The 17,151-nt window shown below is 46.4% G+C and overlaps 1 protein-coding gene across 1 annotated transcript in view; it reads right to left on the bottom strand.

The window, feature by feature from the left end:
• CSMD2 (CUB and Sushi multiple domains 2) overlaps positions 1-17,151 on the bottom strand; it is a gene marked incomplete at both ends in the record, with an annotated part of 666,759 nt that overhangs the window by 204,947 nt on the left and 444,661 nt on the right. Inside the window, 3 exon segments of the mRNA XM_082658204.1 lie at positions 4,968-5,137; positions 11,062-11,250; positions 12,703-12,918. Of these exon segments, the coding sequence (XP_082514330.1) occupies positions 4,968-5,137; positions 11,062-11,250; positions 12,703-12,918 (575 nt within the window).

The following is a 17,151-nucleotide window of genomic DNA, read 5'->3' as shown; positions in this document are numbered from 1 at the left end:
TTCCTGGAATCCATCCTATTGGTCATTTTTGTTTTAATGCACAGCTAGATTCAACATGATACTGTATTTAGGATTTTTTGTTGTTGTTGTTGTTGCGGTACGGGGGCCTCTCACTGCTGTGGCCTCTCCCATTGTGGAGCACAGGCTCCGGACACGCAGGCTCAGCGGCCATGGCTCATGGGCCCAGCCGCTCCGCAGCATGTGGGATCTTCCCGGACCGGAGCACGAACCCGTGTCCCCTGCATTGGCAGGCGGACTCTCAACCACTGCACCACCAGGGAAGCCCTGTATTTAGGATTTTTAGATCTATGGTCATAAGTGAAACTGGCCTAATACTTTATGCTGCCCTTATTCAGTTTGATATCAATATTTCTACTTGTCCTATTTAAATAAAGTGAGTGGGGAGATGGATACTAATTTTTCTCTTTTCTGACACAGTTTGATTATTGCAGGGATTAATTGTTTCTTGAAGTTTGTGAGTTTACCTGTAAAATAGGCTAGGTCTGGGGACTTTGAGAGAGAATACGGGAGAATTCCAATGTTTTAAATGGTTATTGGTTTATTCAGATTTGTATTTTTTCTTGATATTAGTACTTATTATCTATAAAAATTTCCATTTCATTTAAGCTTTCAGATTTTTTGTCTTATGCTTTTTCCTAAACATTTTCTTATTGTTTTCATAATCTCTACCTTATCTATGACTATGTTCCTTTTTCATTCTTAAAATTACATATTTGTGGCTTCTTTATTCCTTGATCAGTCCCGTAAATTTTGTTTGTTTTACTATTTTTCAAAGAACCAGTTGGTTTTGTTGATAATTGCTATTTTTTAAAGTTATCTTTTTTCAGTCACTTTTGCTTTTATCTTTAAAAGTATTTCTTCCACTCTCTTTGGATTTATTCTGTTATATTATTCAAGCTACCTAAATCCTTATTTATTTTTAACCTAGGTGATACGTCAGAGACTAACAGAGGTATATTAAATCTTCCACAATGACTGTGACCTTATTAAAATTTTTTACATTTCTAGCAATTTTTATTTAATTTATTCATGCTATGTTATTTGGCACATAAAGTTTTACTGTGAATTGATTGTGCATTTTATTAATATAAGAGAATTCTCTTTTCCATTTCATTATGAGATGTGAGAGAAGTTCTCACATTTATCTTATAATAAAGTGATTTCATTTTTCTGTGGTTTACCATCTTCTGTTCATTGCGTCCATTCCATTTTTTAATTGGGTGATTATGTTTTTCATCTCTTCAGTCTTCCCTCATCGCAGATTGCTCTGTTTTCATTATTGCCTATTTTTGTGTCATAAATATAATATTCTCTCAAATCCTGTTAAGAATACAAATTAGACGTTTTTGAAGTGTTTTTTTTTCTTTGTTGCTTGCAGAGGGGCAATTAACTCTGACTCCTCAGACGGGTCCCCTTCTTCTGATCTACTGAATATTCACACATATCCAGTTCATTTTCCAGTTGGCACACCATGACAGATGGAAAATAAAAATGGATAATGGAAAGACCCAGTAGCTCCCCTAAGGGGGAGCAGAAGAGTTAAGCCAGAAGAGGCCATAGGAGGAGCTTCTCCTGCTCCTGGTACTAAAGCATGTGTGTGTGAGGGAGATTGCATATATGTGTATGTACGTGTGCATGTGTGTGTGTGTATGATTGTGGCAGCCTCTTCTCAAATGAGCTTGCCCACTCTTGTTAGGTGCCAGCCATGGCATTACTCTGCTTTATCCAGCTTGCCAACAACAGCCAAACAGAATCCAGAAAGTCATGCTGAGAGGGAACTGTGGCTCTGTGTGGTTTCTCAGACCTGTACGCTTCCAGAAGAGCTAGTTGGATTGAGATCCGGCCCCTGCCAACAGCCCCATGGTGTGTCCTTGGCTCCAGGCTCTGCTGCTCTGAGTTAGGTGGTCTTAGATGCATTCTTTCCTTGAGGTTTCTAGCACTTAATCCACTGGCAGGATTTCAATTCACTTATGTGAATTACACTTTGATTAGGCTCTTTCTCAAAATGGACCCCTTTTGGGGGGTATTCCATTTGGCAAATATTCCTTTAAGTTGTATGTGAAAGGCACCCTTGCCTAACTTCCCGTTTTCATGTCCCTTTAGTCATTTCCGTGGGAACCATAGAGGATGTAGTTATATACATGGGCTTCGTGTGCCGTCTTGAGCTGGGAGCTGTTGTCTTTCCACACTATTGCATTTAGAGGACCTTCTGTCTTGCAGATGACAGAGGTCGAAATTTTGGTGGAGGCCAAAACAGAAGAAATCAAGTAGTTCTAGGAGACAAGCTGGAGTATGTGTAGGGGTGAGGTCTAAGAAATTTTCAGTTATTAAATGTAAGGAAAAGATTGAGAGTCACAAATGCAAGAAAACAGTCATTTCATGGGTCAGAAATCCAAGAGTGTATGGAAGGTTTGGAGGGTTGGTCAGACGCAAGTGTGGAGGAAGTGGCGGGTCTCGCTGGGCAGGAAGGAGTCCAGGTATGCACTGGGGTTCTTGGGAGGGACAGGTATATCCTCAGGATTGGAAATACATCAGTGTTCTGGCAGATGGGCCAGTTACACCAGGGCAAGGGCAGGGTGCTCCTGGAGGTGACTCTGGGTGCCACCTTCTTTGTGTCCAGGTAGATCGGAGTGACAGGTGTAAAGAGCATTGCCACTGCAGCTGACAGTGGTTGCAGGGTGGAAACTATAACCGTGCATTTCTTTTCACTCCAAAATAATTCGTGTCCCAGGTTCTCCCTCGGGAGGGCAAGGGTCCTGAGGGGAAGAGCTAGAACAGGAAACTACGTGATCTCCCTGGATGCCTTGCCCTCCCTTCCCCAGACCCCCTACTATGGAAGCTCTGGTGGTTACAGGATCGTGTGGATGGCCTTTCGGCCAGCTCAGCACCACAGCCCAACCTTCTGAGGAGGACACTACAGAGGCCTAGAAAGGGAGGAAGAGGCTTTTCGGCAAGAAGGTGGAGCCCAGTGTTAGAAGGCTGGTAGCAGGGCCAGCCGGGCAGGCGGCTGCAGAGACCAAGTCTGAAGTCTGGGAAGATCCCTCAAAGAAACACAGGAGATCACCTCCCTCTCCCGACAGCCCTGCAGGTCACCTGAGGTCCTGAGCCCTGCCTGAGCCCTCCCTGACCTCTGACCTGGGGATGGTGCCCCAGGTCCCTCCCTTCTTACCCTGAGCGCCTCCAAAAGTCTCTCTTCTGTCTCAACCCTGAGGCAGAACCTTGATAGTGCAGTGGGGTATGCACACCTGCTGACTATGTCTTAGGTGCTACTCTGAGTCCAGACCACCCTAGAGAGGACGCTTGGGCACCAGCCACGCTCCACGTGGCCTCTAGCAACCAAGGCAGGAGGCCTTCTGCTGGTCCCATCAGGCCACACGCACAGAACTGCACACACTCCCCTCAAAACCCGAAAACTGTGTCTCCAAAATGCCTTTTTCTGCAGGGTTAACAGCATCCTTCCTCCAAGAAGGTCTCTGCATTGTCCAGCTTTCCTCAATTCCACCTGCAGCACTAGAGCATGGAAGTCCCTCTGGCCTTGTTGGCCCTGGGTGTGTCCTCTGAGGCTCTGTTGTTGATGATGAACAAATGGATGGAGAGAACTGAGGTCAAGGGAGACGCCTGAAGACATGGCCCTTGGAAAGTATAAAGTCCTGTCTATTGTTCACTTACAGGGAGATGCACACTGCATTTCTGTGTATGGGGAGCTTAGAGGTTGAAAAATAGAGCTTAAGGAGCCAGATAGGAACCCACTCCCTCCTGGGCCACTTTGCCATATTCTGTTCTGTTTCAGGCCCAACTGGTCATCTCATGGTACTTCCTCTTGGGTTCAAGAGTAATTGGGTAAGAGTGAGAAATGCCTTCCAAACACACACACACACACACACACACACACACATATCCCAGAGGGTGGGTCAAGAGTATCATCTTTGCATAAAAAGCACAGTGTACTCATCATATCTACAGAGAGTCCTAATGGGTGGGGATTATTTAATGGTTTCTCTTTGGATTTTCTAGAGTGGTGACTTTTGGTTGTTTCTAATGTCTAGACTTCTCTGGCTACAGGGAATAAAACTATATTAGAATAAGATAAAAAAGTTTCTTGGCCTAGGATGAAAATGGACCTACTCAGTATGAGATTTTCCTTATAATCCTTTTAAATAAGGCAACTCTTTGATAAGTTCTCCAGAGTCAACTCTTTGATTACACACTCACGATGTGTTATTGGAGGTACAAATCACACACACAAAGAAACACAGTCATAGTGTGTTCAATGTCTTAACGAGTCCCTCTCTATAACCCTTTCTTTAGTCCAAGTCCTTTCACTTCTTTCTCTTATGTAGATCTTGAATCCACTTTCTTCAACCCCACTGCTACATGCAGGCCATCACCATGGTACACTGAAGCTACTGAAACAGCCCACCGGTCACTGAAACATAAACTCAAAACATACACAAATGCACACACCCAGAACACGAGTATGTACAGACACAGATCACCCCAACCAAATACAGACACAGACACAGATGCACACACATGTGGAAACATACATATAAACATATCTGTAGCCACACATATCTACACAAATGCACATATTCTATGAACTCTTCCTCATCTAGGTTGATGGTCAGAGTCCACAATGGAAAACCTGATCCACTGGCCATTCCAACTGAGTTTATTGTGGTGATTTACTATCCAGACAACCCCTACTCAATCACATACATACTTGAGAGCAGTCAGCTCCTAAGCAAACTCTAAAGCCACATTCTTTAGAATACACTCGCCTACACTTCTGTCTTAGATTCTCACTTCTCCCAGATGCGTGAGGACATCTTGGGACTCAGGAGGGAAGAAGAAAGGTTGGGTCATTCACACAGAGATAAATGAGTGTGGTGACCATACTTTTGCATCCCGTAACATACATACTCTATGAAATCTATCAGTGTTACCTTGAGGACATCTCCTTCAGAGAGTTCAAATGCCCTGGCTTTGAGCTGAATCCCCTTCCCCGGCTGGGTCTGGATGGAGTAGATGCATTCGTGGTTGTTACTGTAGTTCACAGGAAAGTTGGGGGACAGCAGAGTGCCCTGAGTGCCCGTGACTGAATTCCCACACTCAGCTGGAAAGAGAATCACAATAATCACAGATTAACGCCCATCAGCTACATCCGGAAAACAAACAACTCACAGCGCTGGAGGACCTTACAAAGATGACAAGTTGTTTGCCTCTCTACCTGTCAGAGTGCCTGTTTATCTGTCCATTTGTCTGCCTGTCTATAGGAATGCTTATCAAAGTTTTTGTTTGTTTTTAACTCCTGCCCACCTGTAGTTCTGTTACGTTCCTTTATTTCTCTCCTTCGATTTGTCTGTTTTTCTTCCGCAGAAATAGAAATAAACCCACCAGGCACCCTTTACTTTTACAGTGTTATGAAGCAGCCATTCTCCTGTTGCTATAGTATCATAGCAACAGAAATGACCAAGGAGGGCGTCAGGGGACGATGGGGGCAGCCAAGTGAGGAGGGATGAAGCCTTTCAGTATCAGAGGATACAAACGAAGAGGGGACAAGATTGAATAATAATTGCTAGCATCTCCCAAGCTTTACACGGATCATTTCAGCCATTAGTCACAGCAACCGATCCCCACAAGGCAGGCACAATTAGCATCCCTGTTTTCAAGATAAAGACCCTGGTACTTAGCAATTTAGATCAAGTCTCTCAATTCAAGGAGGTGGGGGGGCTGACAACTCAGCCCCCTTGGTCCTGGAATTTAGGGCCTCTGAGGCTCTGAAGAAAGTTTTGGCACAGACACATGGAAACCCTGTTTAATTCAACAGCTAATGAATTCACACCTTCCTCTCAAAATCTGTTCCTGCTCCTCCAGAATTAGTCATTCTTTCCCCATTGTTCCTATACCGCTATTTATAGCGGTCATCACATTTTTTTTTTTTTTTTTTTTTGTGGTACACGGGCCTCTCACTGTTGTGGCCTCTCCCGTTGCGGAGCACAGGCTCCGGACGCGCAGGCTCAGTGGCCATGGCTCATGGGCCCAGCCGCTCCGCGGCATGTGGGATCTTCCCGGACCGGGGTACGAACCTGCGTCCCCTGCATCGGCAGGCGGACTCTCAACCACTGTGCCACCAGGGAAGCCCGGTCATCACACTTTACTTGACTTATTTGTTAACATTTCTATCTCCTCCACTGCCCTGTGGGTGCTTTAGGGCTTGGTCATATTTCTGTATCTCCAGCACCCACTGGCTCTGCTCCATGCCTGGGCAGGACAGCAGCAGCGATGAAAGGGGTAGCTCAGTGCAGGGCATGTGCTGAAGGACCCTGCAGTTGGCTCTCTAGGGTCTTTGATAACTGTGAAGCCTCTTCCTGGGCTTCCCTGTGGCAGAGCGTCTACCAGATCGCACCCTGACGGCTTGTTTCTTGTCTGCACCCCCGACCCAAACTGTGCGTTACTTGAAGGTAAGGGTCATGCTTAATGAATCCATGAATTTCCAAGGCTTAGCCCAGATTGTCTGTAAAATAAATATTTGCCAAATGAATGAATGAATAAATACGGAGGACGCTGACCTCAGAGGATGGCCAGCTCTAAAAATGATTAGGTTCTGGAAGGATATAAATGCAAGTCAGATGGCAGGCCCATTATTTGTCTGGACATATGGGGAGTTCGAAGCATATGTAGAATCTCTGAGGTTGGTGGTAGCACATCTGCTTTCCCCAAACCATTCCTCAGTGTCCCTATTCTAGGCACAGTCATTGGCTGGAAGGACCCTGAGGTCACCACATATTCAACTTCAATTGCCCTGAGCCTGGAGTGTCCTAGGCCACAGCAGTGTGGAGGGAGCACGTGATACAGGAACATTCAGAGCTGAGTCTCTAGTGGGCTTAGTTGTACCTCTGTGTGTTCTCTTGTCCCCAAGGCTGCTCCTTAGAACTTTGAAGATGGTGACCATGTCCCACCAATCAGTCCTCTGATTGGTGGGACAAGCCCTCCTCCCTGGGCCCTTTCCAGTTCAGGACCAGCTTCAGGTTCCTAAGACGTCACATAAGTCATTACTATGGACAGCATGTCTGTGTCCCTCTGACAAATTCTTATGCTGAAGCCCTGATTCCCCAGTGTGATGCTATTTGGAGGTGGGGCCTTTGGGAGGTAATTAGGTCTAGATGAGGTCACGAGGGGAGAGTCTCCATGATGGGATTAGTGCCCTTAGCAGAGGAATTGACCAGAGCCTGCAGTCTGTCTGCTGTGTGATGGTACAGCAAGAAGGCTGCCATCTGGAAACCAGGGAGAGGGCCTTTACCAGACACTGAATCCACTGGCACCTTGATCTTGGACTTGCCGGCCTCCGGAACTGTGAGAAATAAATGCTTGTTGTTGAAGCCACCCACTTTATGGTATTTTCTTATAGCAGCTCAAACTGAACAGGACAGCCATCATTTGTCTTGGCGGAGAAATCTCGCTTTTCAGTACTTTAAACTCAGCCTGTTTGCAGAGTGTCCGAACGCGCGTAATGAATGTGGGAGCTGGGGCATGAAACTAAAGGGCGGGTGGTGGACGGGCACCCTGGCGGCTGCTGACGCTTTAGGTAGATATGTTTCTGAAGTGTGTAAGGATTCTGGGGGCCCTCTGACGAAGGGGGGCATTTGGGGAGGGGGTGCTGAGGGCTGTGCATATTCAGACATTTATTACTCAGTCACATCACGTGGGCAGCCCCCTGAAGCAGCTCTCCATCATCTCTGGGCATCACACAGTATTCTCTTCCGTCTAGGGAATGACTAGATGGAAGTGCAGTGGGATGAGCATGGATTTTAGACTCAGACAGACCAGTTATATCAACTCTCTGAACCTCGGTCTCCTCATCTGCCTCCATCTGGACAATAACAGCACCCACATAAAGCTAGAGAGAATACGTATATGAAATTTTATGATGAAAGAGGTGAACATATAGGGAGTGGCTAGCACCTAGTAGGCCCTCAACAAGCGTTAATCCTTTCTCTCCCCATCTAACCTGATGAATCTGCGCAGCTTATCTGCTTCTATTTGGAGCCCTAACTGCCCAGGCTCCGGGAATGGCCGAAGGCCCAAGAAGCTTCTCGGGAAGCACGTGTTAGCTGCCTGACGTTCACAGCGCCCTCACTGTTCCTGATACCTCTTGCTCTCTGCCTAGTTCCTAAAAGGTGGTTTACCTTAAACGTGGGCTCTGACATATTTTTGCACCTCCTTCCTACCCTGGCTTGCTGCACAATAGCTATATGCCAGCTCTGCCCCAGCATGACCCTCTCCTCTTTCCCACATGCCCGACACCTTTATGGGGAGGGGAAGGGGGCTGACAGCTTCAGATGGGGCCAGTCCTTGGCCCCTACCGAGGCCTTTTTCCAGGGCACCAGCGAGTGCACAGGAGGTAGCAGGACCTGGCACTTGATTTTGGGAGAGTTTCCAAGTATCAGGGGAGGTGAGCAGATGCACGGAAAAGCCAAACACAAGCATAAATGGAGAAATAAATGTTCCAGAGAAACAAACAGTCATCTGCACCGGAAAGTGCTGCGGCTAATTCGGGCATCTACGACTTCTGTCATCCCCATCAGAAGAGGTCTCGTTAAGGGCAGGGGCTGTGTCTTGTCCATCAGTCTGGGGCTCCCGAGGCAGAGAGGTAGGTCTGCTCCATCATGCGGGGCTCCCAAGGGCAGGGTCATGACTCTTGGCGCAGAATGGGGTCCTCTGGGATCAGGGCTGTCTCTTCCACATCCAGCTCAGGGGACCCTGAGGTCAGGGGCTGTGTCGCCCTGTCACACAATGAATTAGAGCCCAGGACCGTTCATCTCCTTCTCAGTAGGGAATGTTCCTGGTAAGTTATTCAATTTACACCTCCAGTGCGTATGGCGACTGGGAGCATCTCCCGGGTGGGCATTCCCGTGATACCTCCAGCCTGAGGTTCTGTTGCGGGCTGGTGGTAATTAGAGGTGATTATGATTGCTATGCGTTATGAATACATACAAAACAGAAGACAAATGTAATAATGAAAATATTGTGAGGCACCATGAACAAACAGTAACTGGAATAATAAGTTAAAGAATGAGTTTATGTAATGAGATCAATGAGGCAGAACTTGGGGCGTGTGCGTATCTGTGGTCCTGGATAATCCCATTCAGGAAAAATTCCCCTCAGGGCCACTTAGCTGAAGACATTTCTCCAGAGCAGAAAGGAGCTGCTAGCAGCCACATCGAAACTGAATCTACGCAGTGGGAGTTACATGTGTGTCTGAATGTGTGTCCAGGTCAGGGTGGGTGGAGGATCTGGCGGATGGTTGCAGGAAAAAGGATAAACTTTGAGATTAGTTAATTGATCAAAAATGGAATTCTGCATCTATTTGTCTTAATGTTTCCCCTCTGAGATCGCAAAGGGTTATTGGTTGTTGGTCATGTCATCGATAAATAATGATAAAAAGGTTATTGGCAAAATGATAATAATATAGCACCCCATTGGTGTATGTAAATTACGTCATCTAATCTGGAATAAAGCCTGTGAATTGGATGCTGTTATCTCTGTTTTATAAGCGAGGAAGCTGGAGCTGCTGGGGTCTGGTGGCTTGCCCAAGATATAACAGCTGGTAAGTGGCAGAGCAGAGACTCACCCTTGGGCCCAGGTGACCCCACAGCCTACGCCCAGCCCATCTTGCCATCCTATTTACGACTGTCCTCTGCAGAGCCCCAGGGCTCTGTGTGGCTGTCTTGGGCAAGGCTGACCTCAAGGGCTCTCAAGACGCCGGCACCTGTTTCAGTCAGTGCAGTGCTGCTTTGACCTGTTTGGTATATTGGGGTTTTTCGTAATATTTAGCACTAGCGGAGAGCAGTGAGCATGGAAGGTACTCCACTGATCCAGCCTGTGTTCCATCTAGCCCCATGGTGTGAGCATCGAGCAGGCAGAGCCGTGAACCTTAGAAATGAGGGACAGCCAGCACCTGTCCCCAGTCCTTGGGATATCACCCCACTTCTCTCCACCCTCTGGGCCTGAAGCTCTGAAAAGTCTGCTCCAGCACGCTGGCAAGGAGGCCGGCAGGACCCTGGGTCATAGGGCTCCTGGTGCCAACTCCATCAGCTGCCTCTTTAACCTCACCACCCACTGCTCTCCCCCTCGCTCGCTCCAGACTGGCCTCCAAGCTATTCCTCAAACACCGAGCATCCTCGTGGCTTGGGGCCTTGGTACTCTGCTCCCTTTTCTCCCATGAATTAGCTCCTTGAATCCCTTCAGATCTCTACTAAAATGTCAGCTCATCAGAGAAGACTTTCCTGACTACTTGTTATAAAAACCTCCAGCACTTTCTAAGCTGACCATCTTTCTCTGTAACCCTCAACACCGCCCGACACACTACACATCCATGCGTTTACAGCCTATCTCCCCCCACCAGAATGTGAGACCAGGAGTGGAGAGACCTTCTCTGTATTGTTCACCTTTGTATTCTCAGCGTCCAGAAGCATGCCTGACCTGCAGTGGGTGCTCCATAAATGAACCCAACTCCTGCTTCTCTCTCTCTTCCCCAGCGGAATGGAGGAAGTCTTTCTAGAGATTCTCAAAAGCTATCGGACCCTCATTGGACAAGTAAAATCAGCCCTCTCCTCAACCAGATGGGGATTCTCCATGGGCAAAGGTCATACCTCCTTCCTATAGGTGCACCCACACACCCCACCCAGATTTCTCCGCAAGAGGCATCAATTAGCCATGGGAATGTGTGTTAAGGGTGGGAGGTAACAGCACAGAAATGGATTTCATCCGAGTGCCTACTGTGGACCCACTTTGTAAAGGGCAGTTGAGGCTACAGAACAGCTCATGAAGCAGGCATTGCCGTCTCTCCTGTACCGATAAGGAGGTTGGCGTGGAAGGAGGGTAGGCCACCCACCCAAGGTAACCGTGTGCTAAGACAGTCCTTAAACCCAGTCCTGTCGGCCTCTTGGCCCAGGTGCGTTCCACCACCTCCCAGCAATTGACTAAAGTCCAGCCAACCCCATTAGTGAAGCAAAATGAAAGCACGTGACCACCTACCAACACACCTTGGCAGAGGCGAGCTCCACAGGCGCCGTCTGCCCCCCAGGCACGTGATGCGGGCCGTGCCCTCCAGACGGTACCCGGGGAAGCAGGAGAAGGTCAAGGTGTCGCCTACACCAAACTGCAAGCCCTTCCGGATGCTGTAGGCTGGGACCTCAGGCTCCTCACAGGGCTCCAAGTCATACTCTGGAAAGGCAGCAGGAGAGCTGGGGTCACACACGGAGGATGGGAACACACAGACAAAGACACCACGGAGAAGAGGACGAGACAGGAAGACAGAGGTACAGGACACACACCGGTGCACGAAAAGTAAGGAGAGAAGGAGAGAGAGCCCGAGAGGGACAGAGACAGGCGAGAACAGGCAGGTGTGTTCTGGGCGGTCTGAGTGCCTCCAGACCACGAGCAGTGGGAGAGAGCACCGCCTTCCTGGAAACATGGTTCCCAGGAGTACTTCTGAGGCTGACCCTTCCCTCCTCTGTCCCTTCATCTCCACATGAACCCCAGCCTCAGGCTTGTGGACTCTCCTGCCTCCTTCTCCCCGGGCACCAAGCCAGATCAGTTCAATCAGCCTGGTTCTAGAGGTTCACAATGCATGACCCAGCCTAGGGCAACTTACATTGGGAAAAAGAATGCAAGTGCTTCAGCTGAAGCTGTGTCTTGGTAACACTGGCACTTGAGGCAGATGGCATGTGTGACGGAGTGGCATTTATGCACCAGGGACCTGCCTCTAGTGACTTTTATACCTCTAGTGATGATATAGAAGTACCTTTTCCCTCATCCCCAAGGGCATCTCCCGTCTGGGACACAGTACCCCGGGGCTCTGTGTGGTGGGGAGAAAGAGCCTGGATGAGGCAGACTGGCTGGATATGTCCCATCAGCCAGGACATGGCAGGTGGCACCTGCTGGAGGGACACTGTGAGGCTAAGCTCGGCCATGTCCCATTTCCTAGAGGTCAGATATCTCTCAGCCATCCTGGGGAAATCCATCTGCTGTCTCTGCTCCCGGCTGGTGGTGGGAGGGGGGTGGTCTGGGAGCAATAGTCTGAGAGCAGCAGGAGGACTTGGTACTAGAGGAGTGAAGGGTCCTCTTTTCTCCCCGAATGCACATTAAAGAGCTTTCTTTTCAAGATTCCTAAACACAGAGATAAATGCCCATCGCTACTCAATTCGCATTGCTGAAGCAGCCCCCACACGAGGCCAAAACACTCCAAAATGGGAGTTTCAGTCTCCCTTCTTTTCCTTTTCGTTTTTTTTTTTTTTTTTAGAAATTGCTGTGGTTGTGAAGTAGTGGAAGTGGAATCAGAAGAAGAATCTGGAATTACTAGGGCAGGATGGGACTCCTGAGGTCCTCTAGTTCAATCAGTTGGGTTGGTCATGTTCAGAGTGAAGCCTAAATACCTTCACAGAAGGAGATTCCCCAACAGACCTGCTAACTCCTTCCAAGCCCACTATAAGGAAGTTCATCCTTGTGTCTAACCCGACTATCTTCTGCTGCAGCAGTGAGATCCCTCTCCCAGAGGCTGGGGAGGGGACCGATAGCCATCTACTGGGAAGACCAGAGGCCGGCAGCAGGGTGGGGGGGTGGGAGGGACAGAGTACTCAGCCATCACTTACCCCGAGGGACCCTCACATGCTTTACCTGAGAAGGTGATGTTGAAGCCTTCGTAGGACATGGAGAAATCGGAAATGAAGCGGACCTGGGCAGTGAAGTTGCCGTAGAGTCCAGCGCTGATGGGCGCTGGCAACCGGGAACCGGTCAGCTGCCTCAGGGGCTGAGTGAAACTGCCATTCTCCGTGATGAGGAGGTAGTCGTGGCTGCTCTCCAGGTGGAAGGTGTGGAAAGTGAAGAACACACCTGCCAGGAGACCAGAGGGTCAGGGTGATGACAGTGAGAGGCCTGAAGGGGCTCGGCTGCACGATGGGGTCTGCACAAATGTTTCCCGTTTGCAAGCGTCTATCGGTGTGCAGAACCTCAAGCTTGAGCATGACCAACACACACCAGCCAACCTGAATGAAGGAAGCCAGGTGAACCGCACACGCCCCTGCCCTGAGGTCCAGTCAGGGAGAAGGATGCTGCTTTCTGGTTGTCCCAATTTGAAAGGGAGATTTATGGCTAGGTCATTCATTCAGTCAACAAGTATTTGTACATTTATTGGGTGCTTCCTATGGGCCAGGATCCAGGGCTGCGTGGGTGCAAGGGGATATAGCTACAGCACAGAGTGACAAATGCTGGAACCAATGTAGATCAGACTGCGCTGGGGGGCAGAAGGGAAAGAGGGGAGGGCAGGATGCCCTCACTAAAGAGTGAGCATTTGATTGAGGTCTTAAAAGGAGACTTAGGAATTAACCAGGTAAGAGGGGAAAGGGCACCCCAGGCAGGGCACCGGAGACAGAGCTGCTGTGTATTCCAGGGCTCTGAGAGCGGCACGGTGCGGCTGGACACACTAAGCAGGAAACATCTGGAAGAGGGGCTGGAAATGTAAGCTGGGGCTGGACTGGATATTTTTCTGGAGGCATTGAGAAGCCATCCTATCCAGAGTGTATCCGATTTCAGGTTAGCAACATGTTGGTGGCTGTGAGGAGGACGAAGTGGAGGGAGAGAGAACAGTTAGAAGGATGTCAGCCATGCACTGCGGGAAAGTGGATGGGGGCTGGCAGAGGGGGTGAGAGCAGGAAAGGGACACGAGACTCAGGAGGTGAAATGGACAGGGATCAGAGGCAACAGATGCAAAGGAGGAGTTAAGGGATGACGCGGAAGATTTTTTTAATTTTAACAATTTTTTTAAAAACATCTTTATTGGGATATAATTGCTTTACAATGGTGTGTTAGTTTCTGCTTTATAACAAAGTGAATCAGCTATACGTATACATATATCCCCATACCCGCTCCCTCTTGCGTCTCCCTCCCACCCACCGTACCCCACCCCTCTACGTGGTCACAAAGCACCAAGCTGATCTCCCTGTGCTATGTGGCTGCTTCCCACTAGCTCTATATTTTACGTTTGGTAATGTGTATATGTCCAAACCACTCTCTCACGTCATCCCAGCTTACTCTTCCCCCTCCCCATGTCCTCAAGTCCATTCGCTACGTCTGCATCTTTATTCCTGTCCTTTCCCTAGGTTCTTCAGAACCTTTTTTTTTTTTTTTAGATTCCATAGATATGTGTTAGCATATGGTATTTATTTTTCTCTTTCTGACTTACTTCACTCTGTATGACAGACTCTAGGTCCATCCACCTCACTACAAATAACTGAATTCGTTTCGTTTTATGGCTGAGTAATATTCCATTGTATACATGTGCCACGTCTTCTTTATCCATTCAACTGTCGATGGACACTTAGGTTGCTTCCATGTCCTGGCTATTGTAAAAGGAGCTGCAATGAACATTGTGGTACATGACTCTTTTTGAATTATGGTTTTCTAAGGAGATATGCCCAGTGGTGGGATTGCTGGGTCATATGGTAGCTCTATTTTTAGTTTTTTTAAGGAACCTCCACACTGTTCTCCATAGTGGGTGTATCAACTTACATTCCCACCAACAGTCAAGAGGGTTCCCCTTTCTCCACACCCTCTCCAGCATTTATTGTTTCTAGATTTTTTGATGATGGCCATTCTGACTGGTGTGAGGTGATCCCTCATTGTAGTTTTGATTTGCATTTCTCTAATGATTAGTGATGTTGAGCATTCTTACATGTGTTTGTTGGCAAGCTGTATATCTTCTTCGGAGAAATATCTCTTTAGGTCTTCTGCCCATTTTTGGATTGGGTTCTTTGTTTTTTTGATATTGAGCTGCATGAGTTGCTTGTAAATTTTGGAGATTAATCCTTTGTCAGTTGCTTCATTTGCAAATATTTTCCCCCATTCTGAGGGTTGTCTTTTGGTCTTGTTTATGGTTTCCTTTGCTGTGCAAAAGCTTTTAAGTTTCATTAGGTCCCATTTGTTTATTTTTGTTTTTATTTCCATTTCTCTGGGAGGTGGGTCAAAAAGGATCTTGCTGTGATTTATGTCATAGAGTGTTCTGCCTATGTTTTCCTCTAAGAGTTTGATAGTGTCTGGCCTTACATTTAGGTCTTTAATCCATTTTGAGTTTATTTCTGTGTATGGTGTTAGGGAGTGTTCTAATTTCATTCTTTTACATGTAGTCCAGTTTTTCTGGCACCACTTATCGAAGAGGCTGTCTTTTCTCCATTGTATATTCTTGCCTCCTTTATCAAAAATAAGGTGACCATATGTGTATGGGTTTATCTCTGGGCTTTCTATCCTCTTCCATTGATCTATATTTCTGTTTTTGTGCCAGTACCATACTGTCTTGATTACTGTAGCTTTGTAGAATAGTCTGAAGTCAGGGAGCCTGATTCCTCCAGCTCCGTTTTTCTTTCTCAAGATTGCTTTGGCTATTTGGGGTCTTTGGTGTTTCCATACAAATTGTGAAAATTTTTGTTCTACTTCTGTGAAAAATGCCAGTGGTAGTTTGATAGGGATTGCATTGAATCTGTAGATTGTTTGGGGTAGCATAGTCATTTTCACAATGTTGATTCTTCCAATCCAAGAACATAGTATATCTCTCCATCTGTTTGTATCATCTTTAATTTCTTTCATCAGTGTCTTATAGTTTTCTGCATACAGGTCTTTTGTCTCCTTAGGTAGGTTTACTCCTAGGTATTTTATTCTTTTTGTTGCAGTGGTAAATGACAGTGTTTCCTTAATTTCTCTTTCAGATTTTTCATCATTAGTGTATAGGAATGCCAGACATTTCTGTGCATTAATTTTGTATCCTGCTACTTTGCCAAATTCATTGATGAGCTCTAGTAGTTTCCTGGTAGCATCTTTAGGATTCGCTATGTATATTATCATGTCATCTGCAAACAGTGACAGCTTTACTTCTTCTTTTCTGATTTGGATTCCTTTTATTTCTTTTTCTTCTCTGATTGCTGTGGCTAGAGCTTCCAAAACTATGCTGAATAATAGTGGTGAGAGTGGGCAACCTTGTCTTGTTCCTGATCTTAGTGGAAATGGTTTCAGTTTTTCACCATTGAGAATGATGTTGGCTGTGGGTTTGTCATATATGGCCTTTATTATGTTGAGGTAAGTTCCCTCTATGCCTACTATCTGGAGGGTTTTTATCATAAATGGGTGTTGAATTTTGTCAAAAGCTTTTTCTGCATCTATTGAGATGATCATACGGTTTTTCTTCTTCAGTGTGCTAATATGGTTTATCACATTGATTGCTTTGTGTATATTGAAAAATCCTTGCATTCCTGGGATAAACCCCACTTGTTCATGGTGTAAGACCCTTTTAATGTGGTGTTGGATTCTGTTTGCTAGTATTTTGTTGAGGATTTTTGCATCTATGTTCATCAGTGATGTTGGCCTGTAGTTTCCTTTCTTTGTGACATCTTTGTCTGGTTTTGGTATCAGGGCGATGGAGGCCTTGTAGAATGAATTTGGGAGTGTTCCTTCTTCTCCTATGTTTTCGAAGAGTTTGGGAAGGATAGGTGTTAGATCTTCTCTAAATGTTTGATAGAATTCGCCTGGGAAGCCAACTGGTCCTGGGCTTTTGTTTGCTTGAAGATTTTTAATCACAGTCTCAATTTCAGTGCTTGTGATTCATCTGTTCATATTTTCTATTTCTTCCTGGTTCAGTCTCAGAAGGTTGTGCTTTTCTAAGAATTTTTCCATTTCTTCCAGGTTGTTCATTTTATTGGCATATAGTTGCTTGTAGTAATCTCTCATGATCCTTTGTATTTCTGCAGTGTCAGTTGTTACTTCTCTGTTTTCTTTTCTAATTCTATTGATTTGAGTCTTCTCCCTTTTTTTCTTGATGAGTCTGGCTAATGGTTTATCTTCTCAAAGAACCAGCTTTAGTTTTATTGATCTTGGCTATTGTTTCCTTCATTTATTTTTCATTGCTTTTTTTTTTAAAGGTAACACGTGTTTATTGCAAAAAAGCTTTAGAAGTAGAGAAATGTGTAAAGAGAAACTTTTTTTTTAACATCTTTATTGGAGTATAATTGCTTTACAATGGTGTGTTAGTTTCTGCTTTATAACAAAGTAAATCAGTTGTACATATACATATGTTCCCATATC

The sequence above is a fragment of the Grampus griseus genome (assembly GCF_964374135.1).
Source record: "Grampus griseus genome assembly, chromosome: 1".
NCBI classification, from domain to species: Eukaryota; Metazoa; Chordata; class Mammalia; order Artiodactyla; family Delphinidae; genus Grampus; species Grampus griseus.
This window is presented reverse-complemented; position numbering and strand designations above follow the sequence as displayed.